The following is a 24748-nucleotide window of genomic DNA, read 5'->3' on the forward strand; positions in this document are numbered from 1 at the left end:
ACTGTGTGCTCAATCCCTTCTCACCTACAGTGGGCTTGCGCTTGGCCAAGGCCAGCTGCTAGACTCAGCACGAGCAGCCCCAGGGCCAGCCAGGACCCCAGGTGACCAGGACAGCCCAAAGACAGACCCCACTTTAGCCAGTGACCAGCTTGGGATACAGAGGGGTCCACATAAAAGCAAGTCAGGCAGAGGGAGGAGCTGGAATCAGGCGGTGGAGGGCCATCCTCTGCAGCACCAGGGCAATTCGCTGGCAGCTTCAGTGGTACCAGCCCCCAGCAGGGCAGGATGGAGATGTTCTCTAGACAAAGCGGCTGCCACACTGTGGGGAAGAGGCAAGCAGCCGGAGCCCTCCTGAATGGGGTTCCTTTGTGCTTTCTGTCCATGCTGGCCCCACTCACCCATCGCACACCTTCCTCTGCGCAAAGGACCCACTGACCATACAGCTTGGTGTTGGGAGCTAACCCACAGAGTGACATGTGCTCAGAACCTGTGCCCTCACCCGACAGGACACAGGGCCCATGCCACACAGTGAGCTGGCGGTCCACCAAAGCCCAGCAGGTGAGCCAGCAGCCCCTGTGCAGGCTGGTGACACCACCCCAGCACAGGGAGCCCAGGCCTGGGGCTGGAGTCTGGGGAGGGCACAGTCCCAAGCTGAGCCGTGGGCACTGGCCAGCCTCTCCCTGCCCCCTCCTCAGCTGCTTGCTTCGCCTTCGCCCTCACACCTGTGGGCTCTGCTCCCCCCAGTGTGGGGACGCTCCGATGCCAACTATGTCTGTTCACTTACACACTCAGAACTGGCGAAATGATCACAGGGTGGGTTTGGGGACCCACTGGGCCCACTGTAAGATGGACCCGAGCTAAGACTCCACCGACCACCTGACAGCTAACCATACTGACAGTGACACGTGTCGTCTCCTGGGGTTGGCATCAGTCGAGTCAGAGTCCAGGAGCCCCCAGAGTGCCTGGTTTTTCCTTCCCCAGCACAGTCACCGTGGCATAGATCCCCCTGGGTAAGGCTGGGAGACGGATGGAGGGTATGAACTTCTGGCAGTAGACCAGGGTCCTATCTCAGGAGGTCGCCACCTCTGGCTTATCCAAGGAGTTTGGGGTCTGTAACCTCCTCGAGTCTGGGAATGAGTGAGTGAGGGGCTATGACTGCGTTTTTATGATTCAAGATACACTTCGGCTCCCTTGACCTAGAACTCTTCTGCTTATACATACCAAGTAAGAATTCAGTAGGCTTCCCATCTTTTTCACTTCTAGGAACACCGCAATCAACTCGCCACCAGCATAGGCTGCGTGCGGATGTTCTGCTACCCAACTCCTCTGTCGGTAACCACACCCTCCTGGTCTTGGGCGGCCAAGCGCAGCCACGTCGCCCCTGCCTCCGGACCCAGCAACTCCCACTGCGTGTAGGTTCCCTGCTCTGCAGCGGCAGTTCCCAGTAAGCGTCCGGCCTGCAGGGAAGGGTGACCACGGAGCTCTTACAGGATGCTGGGCTCCCCCCGCACATTAACTCCTCACCACCCTGGTGAGTGTGACCCCTGGACCCTCCCTGGTGGGTTAGCCGGCCTTAAATGAGACCCTTCCAGCATTCCAACCTCCCTAAGCCTTTGATCCCATCCTGTATTACACAGGCAGGTCTGGAATTTTGCCTCGCATCCCTTGGGCCACCTTTCTTGGTTCATGCTTCCACCGACTGACCAATCAAACTGTCAGGCCCTTTCTCATCCCATGAGCACCAACATTAAGTTCAGGATCTCTTAGTGAGCCCCTATCGATAAATTCAGCCTAATACAAATTTATATTCCTTCTACCACCATCCCATCCCTTAATGCCCATTCCCACCCACATTCCCTGGATTTCCATCAATATAAACTGACAAAATCAGTTAGGTCTTTCAGAGAACAGTGTAAGTCCTCATGGGGCCGACTTTGCACTTCCCCCTGCAGGGCCTGGGCACACTGATCTGCTGCCATCACAGGGCCTTTGCAGAAGCTGGACCCCTGCCCAGGAAGCTCTTCTGCTGGCTTCTCTCCCGTCACTGTGGAGCTGGGGTGACCCCTCCTTGATGTCCTCCCTGACCACCGGGGCCCAAGTACATTCTAGCATCATTACTCTGCCAAAGTTATTCACAGCCAGAACCATCACCCCACGTGAACCTACTGCCTCCTCACCTGCACCGTCAGACCTGCTGGCAACCTCGTCTGTCTTCCTCATGGCCGCACCCTCAGCATGAGGTGGGAACCTGGCACGGAGCAGATGCTCACTAAATGTTTGTGCAGCAAACAAAACAACTGTGCAAAGCCGGGCCCCCAGGCCCTGGCATCCCTTATGGTGTTAATAAAGATGGCAGGCCTGGGTTTCATCCATTTATTGATCTGATTGCTCCAGAGAGGGCTCAAGATGGGAGGGCTTCAGCATCAACCGCCCTTCCGGGAGAGCTTCTGAGCATACGCAGTAAGGCATGTCTCTGAGTTCCGGGATGGTGTGCCCTGTAGGCTGGGGGCTCTGAGCTCCCCAGCCTGGTACAGTCAAGGTAATGGAGTAAGAGCTGCTTTCTTAAGCCCAAGTGAGGCAAGCTGCACCCGCATAGGTTGTGAAACAGGTTCAGGATGTCACGTAACTGAGAAACCAGGGCTGTGTGACCCTGGCCTGCCCTCCAAGTGGGTCACAGGTTATCACCACTCTGGTTGCCTAGAAGGGTTTAACCAGAGTGAATCATATAGTGACCGGGGCTGGAGTGGCTGGCTGGGCCCCCTTGTATTATTCTGCCTCCTAGTGCAGCCTGGAGAAGATGGACATGAGCTTTGGCAAGGGCTGGGGCCCACCTTAGTACTGCGCCCCACAGGGGTAAATCCAGACAAGCAGGGAGGGGGCAGTGGACTTAAGATGGCTGGGCCTAGAGCCCACCCCCTGGAGACCCGTGTGAGCAGGACGCTAAGATGAGCCGACAGCTGGGTCCTCCAGGCCCATTCTGGCAGCAGGGTACAGGCTGTTGATGGCAGACCAGGGCTTTTCCCAAGGAGAACCAGCACAGAGCCAAGGCCCTGGGAGCCTTCCTGATGTTTCAGCTACCCGCCGACCTGAATGCCTGGGGTTCCGGTTCGTTCCAAGGTGGGCCACCGGAGTGTGGCCACGGTGGTGTCCACCTGGAAAGGGTGTGGGCTGCCTGCCTACTGCGCCTGGGAGGCAGAAGTGTCTTTGCCTGAAATAAAGGAGGGAGTGGAGAGATAAACAAGTCACCACTAATTTAAGCCTCAGACACTGTTCCCTGAGCTACCCTGCTCCTACTCCAGCCAGCAGGCAGGCGGGCCAGAGGACCCAGAAGCTCAGCTTGTGGGGGGTCCGTGTGCCCCATTTTGTTCCTTGAGATCTGCAGGAGAACCCACACCAGGAGAACAGATGACTGTACAAAAGGGCAAAAGCATTATCACAGCCTGACCACACGCGGGCACTCTCCCAACCCTGCAGAGGACAGTGAAGTGCTGCTAGCAGCCCCACCTCACAGAGGACACATCTGAGGTCAGAGGACAGCCAGGCCTGTGGGCAGCAAGCGATGAGCTGGGATTTGAGTTACAAAGCGGGGATTTGAGTTCAGAGGGCGGCTGGGTGTGCAGGTAGACAGGTGGTGATTGGTGAGCATTTGTGTGTGAGCAGGAGAGCAAAGGGCCAGAGAGAAGGCTGAGCTCAGATGAGAACGCACGGAAATGACAAACAGCTCCCTAAGACACACCGCCAGCACCGGAATCCCCTGCTTCCCTGAAGTTCCCTTTCCACCACTTCACTTTTGTGGAAGACCTACATTAGTATGCCAATAGCTTTTTTCACAGAAGCAAAATCCTCTTCAGAATTCTCTCAGCTAGCAAAAGCAGATATTAAAGTGGGTCTTCCCTAAAAGCGAAGCAGTGTAAGGGGAACTTCCAGTAGGCAGGGGATAGTCTTGGCTTTATGCCATTCGGCTTATGAAAGGCTTCACTGGACCGCTGTACTTACGGAGGGCGGGGACACCAGTAACAAGCACACTGCCAACAGGAGCAGGAGGCAGGATATCTGACCCCTCAGCCCTGTCCTCCGGCCACATCGTGGGGTGGCCCTGGGCAGGTCCTGGGTGGCGTGCTTTGGTGCCCTCATGCTTTGTCACTGTGGACAGAAACAGCGTGCCCCCCACCCTGGGCACCTAAAATGCACAGCAGGCCTGTGCCAGCTGCCAGAAGGCAAGCTCACCTTTAGGGATGAACTTCAGAGAGCTGCTGAATATTCAGAAGCGGGACTGCCCCCGCTTGGGGCCGTCGTTCAGGAACTCATGGCCCAGCCCATTGCCACACCTGCCACAGGACACCTGGGAAGACCATGGAAGAGCAGCAGCTGCGGCCCCTCCTGCCACCAGCAGATGGTGACCCCACACACCCCTTACCGACGTGACCGCCAGCCAGAGGGGTGGGCCTCCACCCTAGAGCCTGCATACAGAGGCTGTCCTGTTCTCCTGCTCACACCAGGACCGGGGCTTTCCTGATAGTCTGTGGGGGCAGCTGCCCTGGCTGAGGCTGAGGATGGACTCTAAGCCCCCAGAGCTGTTGGGGGGAAGTAGGGGGTGGTCAGCCTTGGGCCTTCCCTGGCCAACACCCCTCGCTGACTCTGCTGCTGCCCCCACCTTCAAGGCTTCAGGCCGATTGTGCTCCGGACGCTTGGCCACACTATCAGTGTGGATGGTCTCAGTGAAGGCCGGCCATGGGGACGAATGGGCATACTTGGAGCGGCTGGAGAAGAGCTCATAGCCACACTTAGCACAAGCGTAGATGCCTGGGAGGCGTGAGGAGAGGGAAAGCAGGCATATCAGCTCCGGCCTGTGTGGAGCGAGCTCCCACATCCTCGGCCCTGAGAGCAGCGTGGTCCTCGTTGTCAGCAGTAGCTGTGTGCCCTCCCACACCCAGCGCACCACCCTCAGGCCTGCACCCTGGCTCTGTGGGGAAGGCACGCCTCTGAGCTCACATCCCATGGTTCTTAGCATGTGCCAGAGACCAGGAGAGCCACATTTCACACGGGTTCTTCCCAACAGCCCTGTAATGCAGACCTTTCCATTTCACAGATGAGGAAGCTGAGGCTTAGTGATGCCAAACGCTCAGCTAGGGGGTGTGCACCAGGAAGGAACCCAGGCAGGCCGGTGATGACACAGCACTCCTCACCGCAGGCCCCACTCGGGAGGGGCTCTGATGTGGCCAGCAGAGCCACCTACCCCCGCCCCTCCAAGTGGCCAGCCCTGCTGCCCAGCAAAGCCTTTAGCTGGACTCCCAGACACCAGCTTGCCCTCCATGTGAGACGCAAATGGCAAAAAGGTCTCCGGGGCCAGCCAGGGGGCCCAGAAAGACAGGACCAGGGAGGACAGGCTTGTACCCATCCCCAAAAGATCACTCCAGTGGGAGAAAAGAAAAAAGTTGCAAAACTGACTTGCAGAACAGGTAACTGCTTGGGAGCCCCTCCAGGAATACCCGTCACTTACCGCCTGGCCTGGGGACAGCCTGCCCCGCAGTCTGTGAACAACTCAGCCTCTACCAGTAAGGGGGACCAGGGGCAGCAGCAGGAGGAGAGCTCCGGCTTCACAGAGCAGCCTGAAGACAGCCCAGGGTCCCAGGGCCACAGGGTCTCCGGAGAAGCTTTGCCCAGAGGGACCTACATCACAGCTGGCCCTCACAGATGCCTGGGGTCACAGCCCAGCCCCCTAGGGCGCTCACACCCAACAGATCTGCCCGAGGGTCACTGCTCTAGTCTTGCCTGTGGGCATGTTTTTACCAAATTAGTCCTTTCCAGGGCCTCTCAAAGCCGGGAGCCAGGGCTGAGGGCTGGCCATACCCCAACCACCCCACCCTGCCCAGGCTGTCTGGTCAAACTCCACTGGCCAAACTCCACTGGCGGTTCGTAGCCCTGTAGCACTCCTGGTTACCGAAACCAGGAATCGCGGGCAGGTGGGTGAGGCACCCAGGTGGGTACATTTATACAGGAACGGGACGTGGTCCCTGCAACCCGGGAGGGGACAGCAGGGGTAACATCAGGGGGATGCCCCAAGGAGGGCCAGCCCAGCCACAGGAGCTGCCCCTGAACAAGACTTTCCACCGCGTCCCTCTTAAGTCCAGATCCTGACCCAGATCGCGCCCACCGACTTCTGCGTCCCCAAGACCTGGCCGCACAGATTCCTCCTGGAAGCAGCCAAGCTCACACCCGGTGCGCGTCCTCCCCGAGGGCGGCGACCCCTCTCTTCAGGGTCCCCTCTCCCCTCCCCAGGTACCCTGCTTTCCGGGCCCCCGGACTCTCCCTCCTGCGCGCTCCCCTTTACCCAGGTGCGCCCCTCCCCGAGCCGCCACACTCGCCCCCATTCACACTCGAGGGCAGCGCGCTCCCTCTACGCGCCCCCGCCTCGCTGCCGTCCCAGGAGGTCACGAGTCGTACCCGGCTCGAAGTGGTTCTGGAAGACCTCGCCCCCGAAGAAGCTGCAGAAGGACATGGCGCCGCAGGGGCCGATGCGCGCCCGCCGCCGGGACACACCCGCGGCCGCCGGCGCCTACCCCGGGACTGCGCCAGCCTCCACGCCCCCGGGCGCCAATCACGTCCTCCCCGCACGGCCCTCCTCCCGAGGACCCGCCCCTTCCGGGGACCAATCGCGCCCCGGGACCGGGGTTCCGGCTTCGGCCCCCACAGGCCCCGCCTCTCCTGCCTCCCGGCCGCCCGGGCAGGGCTCCCCGCTGGCCGCGACCCGAGGCCCTTCCCCCGCCCGGTCCCGCGTGCTGAGCCCCGGCGTCCGGCGGTGGGCCGTCCGGCCGTGCCCCCAACTCCGACACGGGGCGGGCAGAGCGGCCGCGGCCTTTATTAGGGGCTGTGGGCGGGGATCGCGCCGCCTCCTCTCAGGCTTCCCCGTCCCGTGGAGCCGACAAGTCTCCCGAGGTCGCCGGTTTGTCCTGCTCGAGATGCTTCTTCTGGGGACCCTGGGGGAGGGGGGACGGGAGCAGCGATGGTCACAGGGGTCTGCCGGCCACGCGGGTCACGCCGAGCCGGGCTCCCTCCCCCGTCCTCTTTTCCGGCAGGCCCAGCTCCCAGGGCCGGGCTCCCCAAAGCCCCTTTCTGGGCAGGAGTGCAGGAGGCGTGCCCGCCATGCCCGTCTGCCCCAGCTTCCCCACCCCGGGCCGGTGGGATGTGGGGCCTGAGCCCCAGGGACTGAGGCTGGGGGCTCACCATGAAGACCCTCTTCTCTTGGGCTGTCTGGAAACGGCCATGGCCGAACTTGGAGGTGGTGTCAATGAACTTGAGTTCGATATTCTCCAGGGCCCTGCGGCTGTGGTGCACCAGGAGGGACTGGGGGTGGTGGGAGAAGACAGCCTCAAGGTGGAGGTCCCCACCATCCCCTCCCTTCACTTCCAGTCCATCAGGAAGGTTCACCCACCCAGTTCCTGCCACAGCCCCTCCCTTTTGCCCTCCCCATTGCCCACCCTCCTCACAGCAGGCTGGAGGGACAGAGCAGGCCAGCCCCCAAACCCCCACAACCCATGGGGTTCGAGCTCCCCAGCCCACTGCTGGGAGCTGACCTTCCTCAACGTGATGACCCGCTTCTTGGTGCCGGCGATGCACCCCTTCAGCATAACGAAGTCGTTGTTGACTTCCCCATAGTGGGGGAAGCCGCCCTGTGGGGAAGTGGGTCAGGGTCCGGAACAGGGGCTACCAAGTCAGGGCAGCTGGGGGCCCTAAGTGGACTCCCAGCCCATGCCTGCAACTGAGGCAACACCCTCATCACTAATGAGGGGGCAACTGAGCCACACCCTAAGTCCTTTACAAGTATTATCTCATTTAACAATCTTCATTGTACAGGGGGAAACCGAGGCTCAGAGGAGTCACTTGCTCCAGCCACAGCTATTACATTCCATAGCTGGGGTGTGAACCCAGGCGACGTGACTCCGAGGCCATGGTCTGAGCTGCTGCCTTCCGCGCCTGTGACAGCTGGAGCAGAAGCCATCTGCAGAGGAGGCTTGGAAGATGCAGGGACGACAGTGGTTTGTTCCACCCAGGCAGCTGCTCCCTGGTGCCTGAGCTCTTGGTACAGTGCACCACCCCACACACCTGTTCACACATGCTCACCAGGCCCCTCCGCCAAATCGCTGCCCGCCCTCACCAGTGGCGTGATGGACTTCTCGGTCACATCGTAGCTGGTGGACGCATTGCTCTTGACCACTTTCCCATCCTTCATGTGCAGCCCCCGGCCAATGCGGTAGATCTGCCAGGAGAGCAGGGCACATTGGGAGCAGCAGGTGGCCTCTGGGGCCAGCGGTATGTGCACACCCATCAGCATGTGTGCTCAGACCCAGGTGCCGGGGGGCAGGGGCATCTCAGAGCCTTTGGGTGGTGAGGTGGTATCCGGATCATGCACCCCACCCGGTGGGATCTGGTCACAGGACCCCCCACCACTGGGACTACAGATGTACCTTCTTGTTGAGCTCCGTGCGGTGGTGATAACCCTTCTGCCCAGCCCGAGCGATGGAGCAGCCCACACGGGCAGGGTGCCAGGCGCCGATGCAGGCCACCTTGCGCAGCCCCTTGTGGGTCTTCCTAGGCAGCTTCTTGGTATGCCAGCGGCTTGTGACCCCTGCACGTGGCAGAGGCTGGTGGTTGAGAGGCCAGTCTGGCCTTCACCCCCTCCAGGTAGCCTTCCAAAGCCACCATCCCCACCCAACCCTACCTTTGACTCCCCGGCCCTTGGTGACAGCAATGACATCGATGACCTCACTCTGGCTGAACACACTATACACCGGCACCTGCTTCTCCAGCCGGGCCTGGGCCCAGGCCACCTTCTCGGCCACCGTGCCACCGTTCAACTGGATCTCCATGATGTGGGCCTTCTTCTGCCGGAAGGGCAGTAGCTTCATCTGCAGGACGTGGCACGGCCAGGTGGTTCCGGGCCCCACTTGCTGCTATCGCGTGGCCAGCTGGGGACGCCAGCAGACTCACGCGCATGTGTTCAGCAGACATTCCATGCTCTGGTCTGCTTTATGGGCTATGTTTTATGCTAGGCCCCTGGGCTGCAGCCCCGGATGAGGCAGATAGGGTCCCAGTCCTCACGGAGCTACCATCTAGCTGGGGGACAGAAGCTGAGAAAATTCCTGAAGAGGGCCAAGTGTTCTGATGGAATGCTTGTGGGGGGGAGGGACAGTTGTTTCCCATAGACTGATCAAGGGAGGGCCTCTGTGAGGAGGTGCCACCAATAACAAGGAGGAGCCACCAGGTGAAGACCTGAGAGCTTTTGGGCAGAGGGGACCCTGCCAGAGGGTGCAAAGGCCCTGTGTCAGGAAAGATCCTGGAGAGTTGGTGGGACAGAAAGGTGAGCAGGGAGGAGAGCGGCGCAGGATGGAGTCGGAGGTGAGCAGCGCCAGCCCAGGCTGGTCTGGTAGGGAGGCGCCTTTACTTTGTTCCAAGTGTCAGGGTGATGCGATCTGATTCTGGTCTTTGAAGCTCTCTGGCCACTGTGTGAGGCTCAGGCTGTGGGACGCGTCAGTGACAGCACAGTGCACAGCAGGTGACTACGGGGCGCCTACTACGTGCAAGGCTCTTGCTGGGTACTGGGCACATAGCATGGAACAGACTGCTCTGCTTGTCTGCTGAGGGACATGGGCCTCTAACAGTGACACACGTAACCAGGAACCAATGGCTTCCATGAGAGTACCTGGGGCCGAGGTGCTGCTCTCCAAGCCTAGGGAAGGGGCCCTGATGACAGGACGCCAAGGACTGTCCCAGAATAAGCAGTTGGTAACCTGCCAGCCCACATCAGGCCAGACCCCATCAGTGAACGCTGATTCACACACACTTAGGCCAGAACCCAAAGGGACGCAGCTGGCCCTCTACACCAGACATTGGGCAGGAGATCCAGGCTCTTCAGGCCGTTTCAGGTTGACCACTGGGCACGGCCGATGCCCCACAGCCCTCAGAGCGCACTGACGCCCAGCATCCCGTCCCCGGGATTGTGGCCAGATGGCCCGCACAGCTGGTCAGCCAGCCCTTTGGGCCTGTGCCCGGACCTTGTGGTATTTTTAGGCTGACATTTGCTGGGGCTCCCGGAAGCTGGGGCAGAGGAGGAAGGGAAGAAGGATGGGGAGGGGACCAGGGGTGGACTGGCTCACCAGGTATGGACAAGGGGTGGGGGCCTGACCTGGGTGTGGACGATGACCCGGATGACCTTGCAGTATTTCTTCATGGCAGCAAAGTCTTTCTGGAGCTGCTGTTTGCCGTCAGCGTCACGCCACCTCTTGCAGGCTTTGGTGAAGGCCTTCTTTTTGCTCTTGTGCCTGAGCCACGCAGGGGATGCTCAGAAGGGCCTTCAAACAGTAAATGTCCCCTCCTTCTTCCGAGCCTCCTAGCGGAGGCTCCTGCTGGACCCTCCTCTGGGCTGGATCCAGTCTCTCCCTTTACGCACAGACTGCTCCTCCTTCTCTAGGCCTCAGTTTCCTCCTCTAAAGTGGGCACCCCTGCCTCCCAAGGCCTGAGAGTGAGTGGCAGATGTTCAGGAGCGCTGGGAAGAGGCATAGCTTGCCCCCCAGAGCTACCTGCTCACATTGCCACAGCTACTGACCCCACTTCTACAGCAAACAGCTGGTACCGGCCAGACACTGAGCCACGTTGTTCCTGACTCTCACCTCACCAGCACTCTGGAAGGCAGACATTATTACCCCCATTCTACAGATGATGAAACGATGTTCACAAAGGTCAAAGTCCCTGGACACGGGGTAAACTGATAACAATGGAAACAATGAGAACAAGGCCAGCTAGTGTTTGCTGAGGACTTTCTCTGTGCTAAGGTCTGCACACCACCGTTTCCCCAGCCCCAGAGCAGCCCCATGCCACAGGGACCCTTCCATCTCCACCTGATGGTGTCTGGGATGTGTGTGGGAGGAGACACATGGCTCTGAGAGGTGAGCCAGCTTGCCTGTGGTCTCACAGCCCTCTACGGCTCTGGTGCCCAAGCTTGTCACCTCCCACAGGGTTGGGCTGTGTCTCTGCCTCCACAAGAGGGGGCGTCAGTGAGGTTCCTCAGGCAGGAGGGCCTCCCCTTTCAGGACTTACTGCCGGGGAAGAGTTGAGGCCCAAGAATGCTTTTCCTTCTGATGAGAAGAGCTTGTCAGCTGGCTGTTTTCCCTTTTCACCCTGGGTGCTGGGAAGCTTGGAGCCAACTCTGACATTCCATCAAATTAGTCCCTTAAATGACTCTGAGAATTAGAATACTTGCTTCTTTTTCCTCTATCCCCATTTCCTCTCCAGCGCTCCAGGACTCATCTCTCAGTGACAAACAATCACTCCCCGAGCTCTGCACAGCTGACCCTTCTCCTGCCTGCCCACATGCATCGTTGCAGCTCAGGGCCTGCTCGACACCATGGTCCTGCCAAGGGCAGCCTCACCAGTCCTTGTAGAAGCGGCGGCGGCATTCGTCACTGAGATGTTCTGCAAAGATGGTCTTGAAGCTCCGCAAGCCTCGAGGGGTGGCCACGTAGCCCACGACGCCCACTACCACCAGAGGCGGTGTCTCCACGATCGTCACCGCCTCTACCTCCTCCCTCTTGGAAATCTCTGGAAGAGACCCAGAGACAGAGGCATAGAGGTGGGCCCCTGGGGCTCATGGGGAAGGGGACAGAGGGGAGGGGCCAGCTGCAGCCCCTTCTGCCTGAGCGGGGACGGATCGCCATGCCCAGGGCTGCAGGGAACAGAGCCTCATGCCCCTCAGCCTGCTCACTCCTTGCCCCTCGTCTGCCCATTCTGCCCTGGGCATGGAGTAGCTGCTGCTCAGGCCCCCACAGGTGGCCCATGCTAACTCTGACTCTAAGACCTCAGGCCAGGCCTCACCGCTCCCTGCCTCAGTTTCCCCCTCCAGGCCCTCCAGGAATGGACTAGGAGAGCAGCAGCCAGGCAGCACCTCCCAAGGGGTAGAGCTGGGCCTCCTTGAGTGGAGCGTGGACAAACATTCTACTTTAACGATGATGAATGTATGTTGAAGAGATCTAGAAAAAAGCCTGTAACTTGTCCAAAACCCATGATTTGACAGCTGTCACCACTAAGACTGATACAATGGGAAAGAGGTATGTGTTTAAACAATGTTTTAGGAGAGAAGAAGGGCAGCCAAGGGGTTGCCAGAAGGGTGGGGTGGCTGTGGCTCCAGAGGGGCACCAGGAGGGCCCCTGTGGAGATGGTTTTCTGAGGTGGTGGGTCCCCACATTTACACATGACAGAACCGCACAGAATGAAATGCACACACACCACTGGGGAAACCTAAACAGGATGGGTAGTTGTATCTATGTCAACATCCTGCCAACATAGCACCATTGTTTTATAAGACATTCCCACTGGGGAACCGGAACTGGGTGAAGGGTCTATTGCTCACAACCACATGTCGATCTGCAGTAAGTTCAAAACAAAAAGTATCCTGGGCACTGCCTTGAATCCCAGCTCCAACACTCACTAACCGGGCCACTGCCAAGTCTCATAACTGCTCAGTTTCCTCACCTGTAAACTGGGGACAATGGCAGAACCCACCTCGAGGGGTGGCCAGGGGTCAGCGCTTGATGGTGGGGCATGCTGACTGATCCTCACTGGCAGGACCTCGCCCTCTGTGGCTGTGTCCCCTCCTGGAGCCCAGGCGCAGCTGGAGGTGCTCAGGGACGCTCCGCCCACCCCCGAGGTCCCCTGCGCCCACTCACTGAGACCCGGCCGGTGCACCTCTCTCAGAGTATGTGTCATGCCAGCCTTGTAGCCCAGGAAAGCTGTGAGATGCACAGGCTGGCTGGGGTCATCCCGAGGCCACGTCTTCACCTTGCCCCGGTGCCGGCGGCTCCTCTTGTGGGGCAGGAAGCCCAGGTGTCCATGCCGAGGGGCAGAGAACTTCCTGTGGGACTGGGTGCCAGAGGGGAAGGAGGTCAGACCTGGTGTCTCCCTGGTGGGGTCAGCTGCATGGCCTCAGCTCCCAGAGCTGGAGGAGCGGGCTAGAGACCCCAGACTGAAGCCCTGTGGTCTGCAGGGCCTCCATCTGCTTACAGGAGAGGAGGGGAAGGTTTGCCCAGGGGCAGTGTCACAGGGACAGAGGCAGCACCAGGCTTTCCTCACCCACAGACTTCCTGCCTCAGCGGGCTTGGCCTGGCTGGGCTCAGAAAGGGCAGGCCCCCACTGGGGCTAAGGACTATGGTGGGTCCGCTGCCATCTGTCCACCTTGTTGTCCCTTCTAGGCCTGTCAGCCAGAGCTCCGGCCCCTGCTGTCTTCGCCAATCACCTACTGCCTCACAGGACCAAGGACCAAGGACCATCCCTGCTGGGAGAGACTCCAGAGGCCCACCTGCCCTTCCCCAGGAGGCCGGCTTGCTCCGGCTCCAGCACCCCCAGACCACTGACCATGGTGGCGGGTCCCTGCAGGTCAGGAACGGAAGGGGCCTCCCCACCAGGCTCCGGAGGTCGAGTGACAGGGCCAGGACATACAGAAGCCAGATCCCAGATTTAGCCCCTGGCAGGGGTGCTAGGTCATCTGTGGCAGGCACGGTCTCTGGTGCCAGAAACAGGCTTGGCCCAGGGCAGGATGAAGTGGGGCATCAGATGGGCAGCCTGGAGCGGGGACATTGAGATAAGGCTGGCACTCTTTTCAAGGGCTCTGGGACTCGGTCACACCCACTTTGTTTTCTGCCTCACGTGACCCTTCCAGGACGTGGACAGCTTGGCCACCCTGGTAGGGGGTCAAGGAACCCAGGCGGCTGCTGAGAGGAGGGCCTCAGTCTAGGCGGCCGACACTGAGGCAGAGGGACCTCCTGTCCTGTCTGAAGGCTGTGAGCCTGAACTGGACAGATGTGGGGGCGGGGAGGGATGACACTGCCTGGGTCGTGATTCACCATGAAGAGCCCTTGACTCTAATAGGTATGATCCAAAAACATTCAGATACGTTTATGAACTTCAGTTTTGAATAAAAAAGGGATTGAAACTGTTCTTTTTTGATTCAAAGAGTCTATGATTATAAAATTTTGTAGTTGCAGAACCCATTTTATAGGCCTAAGATGTCTTTTGAGGGTGTGTGGATTTTGCACTGCTTGATGCTACTAAAATTCTACAATAATTTATTTTCGATGTTGTTTTTGAATTACAAAGGTACTTTTATACTTTGGGCTGAGCCCCACACGAATAACGTCACTGGAAAGGGGTAACCCCCTCACCCCCAGGAAGGGTCCAGTGGGAGAGAGGCTACCTGAAGGAAGAAAGCACAGAAGAGACCCACCTCAGATTCAAGGCCCAAGGAGTCCATCAGAGCTGGGACCCATGAGTGCCCCAAGATGCTCTGTGTGGCAGGACTGGCTCCAGGCACACCAGCCAAGGGCCAGAGGGACATGGAGCCACAAAGCTGGTTTGGTTCTTCCCTCTCGTTTGTCTTTCTCGGCTCCGCTGCCTGAGCTCCAAGCCCCTCTGCTATGGCGCCCCGCAGAAAGCCATCGCCTGGTCCCTTTCCCTTAACCGCGTACTCTGCTCTCTCGTATTCTTCTGGTGGGCAAGCTCACACTTGTTAGTTCAGTTCATGGCGACTGCAGCAGCTCCATCGGGTCTGCCTCTGTTGGGTCCCCTTGTTCAGGCCATTGTTGCAGGCCAACAGCACAATTCTTTGGGTCTGACAGTGTGTGTTTCTAAGAGTTCATGATGCGAAGCTTTGACCCCTGTGTGATTCCAGAGGCCGTGCGTCCACTGAGTGGATGGCTCTGTGTCCCCGGCCCCAGCCTCTGGGCAGGAGGTGACCAGCATCATCTCTGGTATTGGACAAGGGCAATGCCAGGTATGCAGATCACCGAAGGCAGCCAGCAGGGTCCTGGGCAGTGAGTTGCACCAGGGGTAGGATGATGCTCAGAGCCAGGATGGAACCATCAGAACCAGAACAGAACACCCTGTGCCCAAGGCAGGAACAACCTCTCCCTATGGGGGGGGGGGCCCCGAGGGCAAGCCCTGCCCCTGCTAAGACCCAGGCAATGCCCCAGGTTGCCAACACCAGCCAGTCTATGAGGGTTCTAGCAAACACAACGGAGCCCAGAGAAGGCCATAGGGAATGGGCAACCCAGGAAGGCTTCCTGTAAGAGTAGGACATTTGGTAGTTTGTGTTAGTTGTTGACTTTGTGGTGTTAGTCATTTGCTCTCCCCGCCTGAATTCTCCAGGAAAGCCCAGCTGTGTTCACCTTGATCGCTTGTGCAGCTGGCACGTGCCTGCACGCCATCGGATCGGAATGCATGGTTTACCTACTCCTGTGTCTGTCACCTATAAAGTAATAGGGGGTGTTTCCTTCACCGAGACCAGCGCCCCCACAGACTAGGCGTTTCAGAAACGCAGGCCTGGGCGGAAGGCCGCATGCGCACCCGCCGTGAGGCGTTGCCACAGCCCGCACGGGGGCGGCCAGACGAACTACAAGTCCCATGGTGCCTCGGGACGCAGGCCGCCCTGCGCAGGCGAGGTCGCGCTCGGGCGTCCTGCGCTGCGGCCGTTAGGCCGCGGGAGCCTGGCGGAGCCCCGGGCAGCGCGTCCGGAGGCGAGCTCGCTGCGCGCCGACGCCATGCCGGACAGCTGGGACAAGGACGTGTATCCCGAGCCCCCTCGTCGGACGCCGGCGCCCTCGCCGCGGACCTCGCTGCCCAACCCCGTCACCTACTTGGCAAAGGCTTTCGACCTCCTCGTGGACCGGCCCGTGACCTTCGTGAGAGGTAACGGCCCCACCCGGGCCTCGCCGCCCCCGCCCCCTGGCCGCCCCACTGCCCCTCAGAGCCCCCCGCATCCGGTCCCGGGCGCTCTGCCGCGACACCTCGCCGCTCCCCTGGGCCCCCACCCGGGCACCTGCGGGCCTCTTCGCCTCCTTGGACCCCCACGGCACCTGAGGCCTCGCCGCCGGAACGCCCCCGCCCCTACACCGCCTCCCAGCCCCCGGCGCCTGGGAAACCCTCCGCGCACCCCTGCTCTCCGGCCTCGTCCAAATATTAGAGGTTTGCGGATCGCAGCCATCCGTGTCCTAAGTCTCGTTAGATCTCAGTCTTCCTGCTCGCTTTTCATCCTGCGCTGTGCACAGTAGGCGGTCAGCAAATGGGTGTCGAAATGAAGGGGTTCTCCGCTAAATCCTCTGCACGCCTGCAAAATGACCGCGGTGGGCAGGTGATGGCTGAGGGCCCCTCAACCTCTGTGTGCTGTGAGGTGCCCTCCGTGTGTGCCACGCTTGATACCTGCCCACATTCCCGCCACCTCTGGCCCGAACCAGGCAGATGTTTAAAAAAGTTCTTCGCTGCCCAGTTTGTGGTTCCACCAGCTAGCTCCACGGGGCAGCAGCTACCGCAAGTTCCGCCTTCAGCCACGAGTGGCAAGCAGCTCATCCGTGCATTTAAATCAGTCAGTTCTGTCATTAAACAACAAAAACGTTTGGGGTGCATAGCATGCTCTGGCAGCTCTTAGGGAGGATCAAGTAGGCACAGCGTCGGAGCTGCTTTTTTGGTAGCACCTTACATGTCTGGATGTTTGAAGTCCCGCTAGGTCCGACCTGTTAATTTACCAATGGGGAAGTTAAAAGACTGAAGGCCAGTGGTGGCAGATGTGGGCCTAGAATCCCTGCTGGTGGCTCGTCATGGCTTCTGTCTACACAGTGGAGTCTCTGTGCTGTGGGGAAGGTGGGCCAGCTGCCACAACCTATAGCAGAGCGTGGGCTTGCAGAGTCCTTGGGTTCCGAATCCTCCTGTCTCTCTGGGCCTCAGTCCTGTCTGTAAATGAAAAGGACTTGCTGCACATAGGGTTGCTGTGGGGACAAAGTGAGATAATGCATGTGGAACCAGATGGTGCCTGGCTGGCAGGAGGCTCTCCATAAACAGCCCTCACCTTCTGTAGCCCCGTTCTTCGCAGGACTGGACTGTGCCAGCGCACACCTTTTGCCAGTCTTGTAAAAGCTGAGAACATTTGGGAATTTTGCCCTTTCCGTGGCTTATGTGAAATAACAAAGCCAAGAGCCCAAACTGTGGCCTGTCCAAACCAGCAGGGAGTTAAGTCTGGGATTTTCTCTCTGCAGGGTTTATAGAGAGGCAGCATGCAAAGAACAGGTATTACTACTACCACCGGGAGTTCCGCCGTGTGCCGGACATCACCGAGTGCCAGGAGGAAGACGTCTTGTGCATGTTTGAAGCAGAAATGCAGTGGAGAAGAGATTAGTACGTCCTGCCTTTTGGTTTCATTCTGTCAGGGAATACCGAGCCCTACACAGACATATCCTGCTGGGCCATCATTCCTTTAGGAGATGGGATGGCATATCCCACAGGGCTGTGTGGTCCTGCTTTCATTGTTTTCCCTGGGGACAGGGAAGGGATTCCTTGTGGACCATGTTTTGTCCCTTTCACTTTCAGCAAAGTCGATCAAGAAATTGTTAACATCATCCAGGAAAGGCTGAAGGCTTGTCAGCAGAGGGAAGGTGAGAGCTACAGGCAGAACTGTGCCAACGAAGTGGAGCAGTTTACCCAGGTGGCCAAGGCTTACCAGGACCGCTGTAAGCAAGCTCCACCCCAGCCTGACCCCTAGTCCTCCCAGTCCCCACGCAGGTGTGGGCTACTAGTCTTGTTAACAGTGCTTTCCAACTGCATGCCGCATGTGATTCCCTTCCACCACCACACCCAAAGCTTGCAGTCAGGCCGGCCAGTGGGGTGCAGCAACTGAGAAACTGCTTGGCCCCTTTCTGCTCAGCCGCCCAGCCTGTGTGTGAAGACCTCAGTCCCTATCATGGCCGAAGTGGCCCATGATTTCCCTCCCGTCTTGTTCCTAGATCACGACCTGGGTGCCCACTATTCTGCCAGGAAGTGCCTGGCAAAACAGAAGCAGAGGATGCTGGCAGAGAGAAAAGCTGTTGAAGAGGCAGCTGCTGCCTGAGGTGGCTGAAGCTCCCACACACTGTCACTATTACAAAAATAAAGAGTCATGAAAGCTGTTTCTCATGTCACCTTCAGTCTCTAACCCCGACACACTGATGAGCTTTACGCTAATTCCTGTCATTGCCTCCCGTCTCTCTTCCACATTCAGTCATCACCAAACTTGTGAGAGAAAGAAACAAAAGCCAACTATTGAGTAGGCAACTTATTCACTTTATTTTACTCGTAGTAAACTATGTGGTGGCCACAGCTGGAGCCTGGGTCCTCTGCACAGAGACTCTGGTGTGGGTCTTTACAAGATGGTCAGTGAATTCCTAAAAAGACAAGAAAACGCTTTGGTTGCAGCTGGGCATACCACCTCTACACCTGGCTAGGTAAAATGGTGGCAGGGCAGGCAGTACCTGGTATGGAGACTTGGTGAACACTGTCTCTTTCCAGAGATCAGGGGTGAGATAGCTATAGGTCTTGGAGATGGCATCAAAGGTGGCCTTAGCTGGAAAAGGGAGAGCATAAGACGGTTGGTGGGGGGTCACTGAAAACCCCACGTGCAGGCAGCTGTTGCACTCCTAGGAAGAGAGGCCACTTTGGGCCAGTCTGCCAAGCATTAGGAAGGCATGACTCTCCCTCTCTCTCAAAGTACACCAAGCACACAGTGATTGAGGAGAGCCGAGAGGCCACAGCCTGTGTGTGGGACACCTACCAAAGTTGCCCAGGGTGGCCGTGCAGCCCCTGGCTGAAGTGTAACAGTCATCAATACCAGCCATCATCAGCAGCTTCTTGGGCACAGGGGCAGAGACGATACCAGTGCCCCTGGGGGCAGGGATGAGGCGCACCAGCACAGAGCCACAGCGGCCAGTCACCTGGAAATGGCGGAGGAAACAGGAGATGGGCTGGAGTCTGCACCACTACAGGGCCCACCACTCATCAGCACCCACCTACCTTACAAGGGACAGTGTGAGGCTTGCCAATCTTGTTCCCCCAGTAGCCTCGCCGCACAGGGACGATGGAGAGCTTGGCTAGAATGATGGCCCCACGGATGGCAGTGGCTACTTCCTTGGAGCACTTAACACCCAAGCCAACATGTCCGTTGTAATCTCCAATGGCAACAAACGCCTAAGACGAGAAAGCTGGCTGGTGAGCCACTCGCCTGCACACCAACAGTAACTACCACCCAGGGCCTGTCGTGCTCCTCAAGGGAAGAGTAGCCACCATAAGGCCAATCTGAGGTCCTGAGGAGCTCCTTTCTCTCTCTCCCCATTACGAAAGTCACACGTGTGTCAACTAGTGTGACTGTGCAGAGCTGAGAGAGTCTCACAAAACCCCTCGAAAGAAACGGCCGAGAAAAGCACAAGACAAGTGGGCTACCTTGAACCTGGTCCGTTGACCAGCTCGGGTCTGCTTTTGCACAGGCATAATCTTCAAGACCTCATCCTTGAGAGACGCCCCCAGGAAAAAGTCAATTATTTCAGACTCCTACAAGGGAAAAGATTCGTGGCGAATACGTTTATTGAGTTTAAAACAATGCCCATCCACAACCACACGTCACTGGGAGCCCTTCAACAAACCAAGCCGCTCGTCCAGTCTTTACTCTCCAGGCGGAAAACCAATGTGAGACGTGGGACACCCACGCACCACACCACCTCTCAAACGTGGAGCCTGGAGCCCCTCAAAGGCAGGTCTCATCCCTCCACCCCGAGAAAAAATCTCCCTGGGACCCCACCTGCCCAAAGCCCTTTCCAGGGACAAAGGGCCCTCGTGTTACCTTGATGGGAAGCGAGAAGAGATAGATCTCCTCCAGCGATTTGATCTTCATATCTTTGACCAGGCGGCCCAGCTTGGTGACAGGAATCCACTGCAGGCGGAAAAGGCGCCGGTGACCAGGGCCGCCTGCCAGGCACCGTCCACGGGCCCGTCCCACGCGGTTGGCCCGGACGTACCTCTTTGTCCTCAGCCTTGCCTCCGCGAGCTCCGCGGCCACGGCCCCGACCCCGACCCCGGCCGCGGCCCCGACCCCGGCCGCCGCTCCCAAAGCCTCCACGGAAGTTGCCGCGGCCTCCGATTACGGGAGCCCCGGGGCCCCCGGCCCCCCCCGCAGCACCGGCGTCATCCGCCATTTGCTGAGAAGGAAGACAAGAATTAGTGAGGCCCTGACACCCGAGTTGACTGGACCGGGACTCCGACAGCGCGGGCGCGCCCTCCTGAGACCCCGCAATGTCCGCAAACCCCGCCGTCCGAGCAGCTCGGCGCCGCCACGGCCGTACTCACGTGTTTTTCGGAGAAGAAGGATGAGGCCTCGCGACAGGGCGGTTTTTGTACCACCTCAAGTGCCGCGATACACTGGCTGCCCCGCCCGGATCGCGAGCGCTCGGAGTTCTATAAAAGAGCCTGTGATTGGCTGGGCGTGCGCGTGCGCTCGGCTGCTTGGCCGTCTGCGCCCTGCCGGAGCGGCCGGAAGTTCCTGCGACGCCGCTTCGCTTTGCAGTACTGGAGGTAGGTCCGTCTCTCACGCTCTGCTAAAGTGTTGCCAGCGGGGGTTGGCGTTGGTTGAAAATCACCTGCTGCTTTGGCCGTGGCCGTGGGTGAGATTCGGCGCCTAGAGCCACCGGGGCCTTAGCTCGCCTCCCGCCCCTCCGTGTGGGCAGGTGAAACCCAGGCCCCGACACTTGCCGGTGCTCGGTGCTCTGGCCTCTGACCTCATCTTCCTTTAACAGGACGCTGGTCTGCCGAAGCCCGAGACCGTCGCGGCCAGGACTGTGGAGGAGGGGTTCTCAGCCCTCATTTTGCAATACAGCCGTGGGTGGAACCAGTTCATCTGTGTGGGGGTGTTCTTGGGCTCCCGCCCATCAGCCTGAAAAGCGCATCTTTGGCGCTGAGACCAAGGTGTGCTCTGAAGGGCAGGTCCTTGTGGCACACCTCCTCTACTTGGCCAGCCCAGCTCTGCTGTGGGTGCCACCCAGGGGTAGAACTTGGGTTGTGGAGGTTGGCAGGTGACTCCTAAGGTCCCCACACTCCTTAAGTGGTAGAACCAGGCTTGACACCCTGATGGGTCTATGACACCTCATACCTTACCTCAGCAAAGTGTCTTGAGCTGGAGGCAAGTGAGTCTGGGCCACAACTGGCAAGGACAGGAGTGCAAGGTCCATAGCTCAAACGTTTGCTGTGGCTTCTATTGCTCTTGGGGCAGGGTTAGGGTCTTTGGGACTCTACCCTCTGACCTCATCTTCCTTTCCTACTGCTACTCCCATAGCACTGAACCTTTATTCCTACATGTTGGTTTCATAGACTAGACTTGACTTTCCTTCACATTTTCTCATAGGCCCGCCAAGATGAAGATGCCCTGGGAGGCTTTCCCACAGGCCAGGCCTCCCTACTGTGGTAGCACGGGCTAAATGGAATCTGGCCCTCACGTCCCTTGTCTACTTAGAGCTAGCACCATGGGTCCTAAGAGACTTGAGATGGGTCAATGCCAAAAGCCTCTGAGCTCTTGGAGGTCTGTCCACCTGGGCAGCACTGTATTTGAGGAAGGACAGGGAAACAGTTCCTGCTGAAGCCTCACCCTTGGGGAAACAACTCCCAGAAGTTTAGTTCCTGGCCTACTGCTACTTGGGGATCAGCTGTCAGCCACCCCTAAGGCAGGGGCTCCAAGGGTCCTGTCCCTGGTCCATGCTGTTCTATCCTCTTCTGTGACCCTTTGGAGAGGGGAGCAAGAGCCAGATAATGCAGGGTCCCATGGGGCCCTGGACCAGGGCTGTGATTGACCTGAGCTGGACAATGCCACTGTGATGTCAGTCCACCCCTGCTGTGAAATGGAGGCTCTTGAGTCCCAGGAATCAGTGAAGCTCACATCTAAGATAAATATGGTGAGTGGTCCTGGACTCTGGCCATTAGATTTGTGCCTGACTCCAGAGATCTGCCTACAACGGGACCCCATTCCTCAGAAGGGGCAGACAGTGGGTTACAGGTTCCCAATGGGAGGAGGAAATCTTTCAGAAGGCTCTGTCCAGGTCTGACTCCAGGCCAAGGCCAGCTTCTCCAGCTGGGGGTTTGTAGTCAAGGGAGGTCTTAACCTCAGCTGCCCCCTCAAATCAACAGTAGGGAGTCCTCACATGGCCCATCTCCCCACCCAAAGCTTCCTGGGTCTCCCTCCGGGCATGTGGAGTGCGGGGCTGTCAGCCTCCTCCCCGTCTCCGACCTGCAGATAAAGGATGCGACACGATGAGATATCGAAGACCTGAGTGGGCCAGCCAGGGGACTCGAGGCACACCAGCTCAAGAGTGGTGCTGGAAAGGCACCTCTCATATTTATTGATCAGGCATCACATTCTCGAGTGGGTTAACAAGTTTCTAGACACAATGATTAACGTGCTTTACTCTAGGTCGCTGGGGCAAGTCATCGATGGCGCCAGACAATGATGGGGTAGCGATAAGAAACATCTCAGTTTAGATTTAGTGAGCTGCGGCATGCACCAGATTCCAAGGGAGGCAAACAGTTCCCATCGAAACAGAATGATCTGTGGATGGCAACCTACAGGGGGCTAGATCCTGGTCCCAGCCAGGCCCTGATGCTAGCCTTGTCTTACAGAGTGGTGCGCATGACCTCAACCTCTTCACTAACCCTCCCAACTGCAACTTCTGTGCTCTGTCTGCCATGGGGTCCTCAAGAAGCCAGTGAGGTTGCCATGCAGCCACATCTTCTGCAAGAAGTGCATCCTCTGATGGCTGGCTATTCAGGTGCTACTGGGTACCCAAGAGGCTGGGAGGACAGGGCTGAGGGCCATTCCTGTGGTCCAGAACAGGAAGCACTGGGTCATGATGGTCAGAAGATTCAGCTGTCAAATCCACTGGGACACTAAAATATGGGTCAGCTCATCTTGTGGTCTCTGCAACCCCTGGCCCAAGCGTCAGAGCTGAGAACTCCCTATAAAAACCCTCTCATGCCTCTTCTAGCTGGAGAGAAGGCACATTACTGCTGCTTGCTTCCTTGCCACTGCCAACACACCCCCTACCCTCATGCCTCCTAGACAAAAGACCTGTCCATACTGCAGGAAAGAAGTAAAATGGAAAAAGGTAGTCCGTGTGAATAAACTCTGGAAGATCATTGGCCACTTAGAAGTCAAGCTAGCTGGAAGCACCCAGTCCCACCACTGGGGGTGTTGGGGCAGAGCCTGGGGAGGGGGCAAGGAGACACCACCCTCAGAACCAAGGGTTTCTACGCCTATAATTCAGACTAGCGCCTTGGGGTTGTCAGACCTGGCTGAGTTTTAGTCACATCTCTACCACTTAATTTGCTTGGTGACTTTGGGCAAATTATCTTTCTGAGCCCCTAGGTCCTCAGCTGTAAAACGGGGATTATAGAGAATTCTTAAGAGGATAAAGTGTTACTATTCTTTAATTATATAGATGGGGAAACTAAAGTTAAAAAAGTTTGGTAAACATACCACCTGCAGGAGCCACCTAGCCCCATACTTAACCATTATCTCCGAGTCGTGGGCTGCCCCTCACACGGCCCTCACAGTGGAGGTCACAAGGTGCTCTCTCCCACTCCCAGTGCAAGAACGCTGAAGCTGGCTGCTTGGCGACGTTCCGCTTGACCCATCGCAAAGAGCACCAGGACTCATGCCCTTTCGAGCTGATGGCCTGCCCCAACGAGGGCTGCCCAGCTCGGGTGCCACGTGGGTCCCTGATTGGGCACCGGCAGCGCAGCCAGCATGGTGCCCAGCAGCGCTGTTCTGTGGCTGTGGGGGGCCACCCTGGGCCCCTCCAGGCGTGCGCACCTCCAGGCTGCCAAACCTTAGGGCTGGGCGTGCTGCGGCGCATGAGCAAGGTGCACCGCACCGTCAACCTCTTTCACCGGCACCTGGCGCAGCTGGGAGACTTCCTGGAGGAGGACGACGCCATGCTCATGGGCTCCCCGCAACAGGAGGCCCAGACCATCCCAGAAGGCAGTACTGGGGCTGAGCTGTGGAGTGCCCGGGGCCAAGATACCTTGTAATAGAGAGTAAATAAACGTGGAGCCCAGGTCTGGCCCGCCCCACCACCTCTGTGCTTGTCACATTTGCCTGCACCTCCCCCTCCCCCACACCCCGCCCCCGCCTTCCCGGCATTACTTCCTTCCCCTGCAGGGATGCTGTGGCCTCTCTTGACTTCTCCAAGTACTTTCCCACCACGGGGTCTTCGCACTGGCTACTTCCCCTGCCCAAGGCTCCTCCCCTTGCTCTCAGCCGGTTTCACTCAAATGTCTCTTCCCAGAGGCTTATACTGATCATCCTCAGTCTCTTTCCCAGTTAATTTCTACCAGTCTGCTACCAGCTTCATAACCAGTAGTACAACCAGTTCAAAACCTGTAGGACTCAAGAGAAAAAGCCAGGTCCACACGATGATACAGGAGGAACCCCCGTTATCTCTGGCCTCCTGCCTCCTCACTCCCCACAGCCACACCAGCCTCTGCTGCTCCTGAACGCAGGCCTGTGCCCTGGCTGTTCCTCAGCCTGAAGCACTGTTCCCCCAGGGAGCCCTAGGGTTTCCTGATTCACCAACTGCAGGTTTTTGCTCAGATGTTATTTCAACGAAGCCGCCTCCATTACCCATTTAAAACTGCAGCCCTTTGCACTCCTCTCGCCCCGTTGCCCAGACTTATCCTTTCCACAGCACTGATCACTTAACCATCTTGACTTTTTTGCTCTTCCCCCGTCCAACCCTTAACTCACCCGGCGTGCGCACTACTCGAACACAGGAGTTTTTTCTTCTCTATAAAGTGCCCAGAACAGAACTTTGCACATAGAATGTGCTCAATAAATACTTTAGCGATTCTGAGAGTATCTGGTTTTATT

The 24748-nt window shown here is 58.3% G+C and overlaps 5 protein-coding genes, 2 long non-coding RNA genes and 3 other non-coding genes across 14 annotated transcripts; 5 read left to right on the forward strand and 5 right to left on the reverse strand.

The window, feature by feature from the left end:
- Positions 1 to 1430: 1430 nt before the first annotated feature.
- On the forward strand, positions 1431 to 2363 carry LOC130679226 (uncharacterized). Its single transcript, XR_008992351.1, has 2 exons — positions 1431 to 1531; positions 1953 to 2363. It is a non-coding gene; the product is annotated as an uncharacterized LOC130679226 (long non-coding RNA).
- MSRB1 (methionine sulfoxide reductase B1) lies at positions 2360 to 6582 on the reverse strand. 2 transcript variants are annotated; one of them, XM_057487837.1, is made up of 5 exons: positions 6445 to 6582; positions 4655 to 4803; positions 4228 to 4342; positions 3161 to 3208; positions 2360 to 3116 (listed from the first exon to the last, which is right to left on the reverse strand). In XM_057487837.1, exons 1-4 carry the CDS (start codon positions 6497 to 6499, stop codon positions 3177 to 3179), a joined length of 351 nt encoding a protein of 116 aa, XP_057343820.1. In that variant the 5' UTR covers positions 6500 to 6582; the 3' UTR covers positions 2360 to 3116; positions 3161 to 3176. The 2 variants fall into 2 exon arrangements, with proteins under 2 accessions (XP_057343820.1, XP_036771855.2); XM_036915960.2 differs by having other exon boundaries at positions 2360 to 3208.
- Positions 2360 to 13540, reverse strand: RPL3L (ribosomal protein L3 like). 3 transcript variants are annotated; one of them, XM_036915952.2, is made up of 12 exons: positions 13405 to 13540; positions 12720 to 12912; positions 11427 to 11595; positions 10184 to 10319; positions 8720 to 8906; positions 8466 to 8626; positions 8156 to 8257; positions 7575 to 7670; positions 7225 to 7344; positions 6445 to 6977; positions 4228 to 4342; positions 2360 to 3208 (listed from the first exon to the last, which is right to left on the reverse strand). In XM_036915952.2, exons 1-10 carry the CDS (start codon positions 13405 to 13407, stop codon positions 6897 to 6899), a joined length of 1248 nt encoding a protein of 415 aa, XP_036771847.2. In that variant the 5' UTR covers positions 13408 to 13540; the 3' UTR covers positions 2360 to 3208; positions 4228 to 4342; positions 6445 to 6896. The 3 variants fall into 3 exon arrangements, with proteins under 3 accessions (XP_036771847.2, XP_057343815.1, XP_057343814.1); XM_057487832.1 differs by having other exon boundaries at positions 13349 to 13474; XM_057487831.1 differs by lacking the exon at positions 4228 to 4342.
- On the forward strand, positions 11455 to 13987 carry LOC130679224 (uncharacterized). 2 transcript variants are annotated; one of them, XR_008992349.1, is made up of 3 exons: positions 11489 to 11626; positions 11884 to 12101; positions 13242 to 13987. It is a non-coding gene; the product is annotated as an uncharacterized LOC130679224 (long non-coding RNA). The 2 variants fall into 2 exon arrangements; XR_008992348.1 differs by lacking the exon at positions 11884 to 12101 and having other exon boundaries at positions 11455 to 11626.
- Positions 13988 to 15461: 1474 nt separating this feature from the next.
- NDUFB10 (NADH:ubiquinone oxidoreductase subunit B10) lies at positions 15462 to 17978 on the forward strand. Its single transcript, XM_036915958.2, has 4 exons — positions 15462 to 15732; positions 17073 to 17211; positions 17404 to 17543; positions 17817 to 17978. The coding sequence occupies exons 1-4, from the start codon at positions 15585 to 15587 to the stop codon at positions 17918 to 17920; spliced, it is 531 nt and encodes a 176-aa protein (XP_036771853.2). The 5' UTR covers positions 15462 to 15584; the 3' UTR covers positions 17921 to 17978.
- A 133-nt stretch (positions 17979 to 18111) lies between these two features.
- Positions 18112 to 20036, reverse strand: RPS2 (ribosomal protein S2). Its single transcript, XM_036915954.2, has 7 exons — positions 19857 to 20036; positions 19682 to 19771; positions 19285 to 19392; positions 18859 to 19032; positions 18620 to 18779; positions 18321 to 18412; positions 18112 to 18233 (listed from the first exon to the last, which is right to left on the reverse strand). The coding sequence occupies exons 1-7, from the start codon at positions 20031 to 20033 to the stop codon at positions 18153 to 18155; spliced, it is 882 nt and encodes a 293-aa protein (XP_036771849.2). The 5' UTR covers positions 20034 to 20036; the 3' UTR covers positions 18112 to 18152.
- LOC118927618 (small nucleolar RNA SNORA64/SNORA10 family) lies at positions 18473 to 18595 on the reverse strand. The gene has a single exon (XR_005030901.1). It is a non-coding gene; the product is annotated as a small nucleolar RNA SNORA64/SNORA10 family (small nucleolar RNA).
- LOC118927617 (small nucleolar RNA SNORA64/SNORA10 family) lies at positions 19096 to 19229 on the reverse strand. Its single transcript, XR_005030900.1, has one exon. It is a non-coding gene; the product is annotated as a small nucleolar RNA SNORA64/SNORA10 family (small nucleolar RNA).
- Positions 20037 to 20140: 104 nt separating the features above from the next.
- On the forward strand, positions 20141 to 23955 carry RNF151 (ring finger protein 151; the record flags this gene model as incomplete). The annotated part of the gene is made up of 3 exons (XM_057488037.1): positions 20141 to 20409; positions 20631 to 20799; positions 23467 to 23955. Coding segments are annotated over 3 exons (882 nt in total), but the record flags the coding sequence as incomplete, so codon positions are not given.
- LOC118927622 (small nucleolar RNA ACA64) lies at positions 20459 to 20584 on the forward strand. Its single transcript, XR_005030904.1, has one exon. It is a non-coding gene; the product is annotated as a small nucleolar RNA ACA64 (small nucleolar RNA).
- Positions 23956 to 24748: the final 793 nt, after the last annotated feature.

The sequence above is a fragment of the Manis pentadactyla genome, chromosome 10 (assembly GCF_030020395.1).
Source record: "Manis pentadactyla isolate mManPen7 chromosome 10, mManPen7.hap1, whole genome shotgun sequence".
Classification (NCBI taxonomy): Eukaryota; Metazoa; Chordata; class Mammalia; order Pholidota; family Manidae; genus Manis; species Manis pentadactyla.

Bases quoted from the DNA above. Each gene is read 5' to 3' on its own strand.
- RPS2 (XM_036915954.2), bottom strand. From the start codon at position 20,033: ATGGCGGATGACGCCGGTGCTGCGGGGGGGGCCGGGGGCCCCGGGGCT. The intron at 18,780-18,858 runs GTAGGTGGGTGC...CGCCATTTCCAG, and splicing joins CTCACACTGTCCCTTGTAAG to GTGACTGGCCGCTGTGGCTC. The intron at 18,234-18,320 runs GTACTGCCTGCC...TTGTCTTTTTAG, and splicing joins TCACCAAGTCTCCATACCAG to GAATTCACTGACCATCTTGT.
- NDUFB10 (XM_036915958.2), top strand. From the start codon at position 15,585: ATGCCGGACAGCTGGGACAAGGACGTGTATCCCGAGCCCCCTCGTCGG. The intron at 15,733-17,072 runs GTAACGGCCCCA...TTCTCTCTGCAG, and splicing joins GCCCGTGACCTTCGTGAGAG to GGTTTATAGAGAGGCAGCAT. The intron at 17,544-17,816 runs GTAAGCAAGCTC...TCTTGTTCCTAG, and splicing joins CAAGGCTTACCAGGACCGCT to ATCACGACCTGGGTGCCCAC.
- RPL3L (XM_057487831.1), bottom strand. The intron at 10,320-11,426 runs GTGAGGCTGCCC...TGCGTGGCTCAG, and splicing joins CGCCGCTTCTACAAGGACTG to GCACAAGAGCAAAAAGAAGG. The intron at 8,627-8,719 runs GTAGGGTTGGGT...TGCCACGTGCAG, and splicing joins CAAGGGCCGGGGAGTCAAAG to GGGTCACAAGCCGCTGGCAT.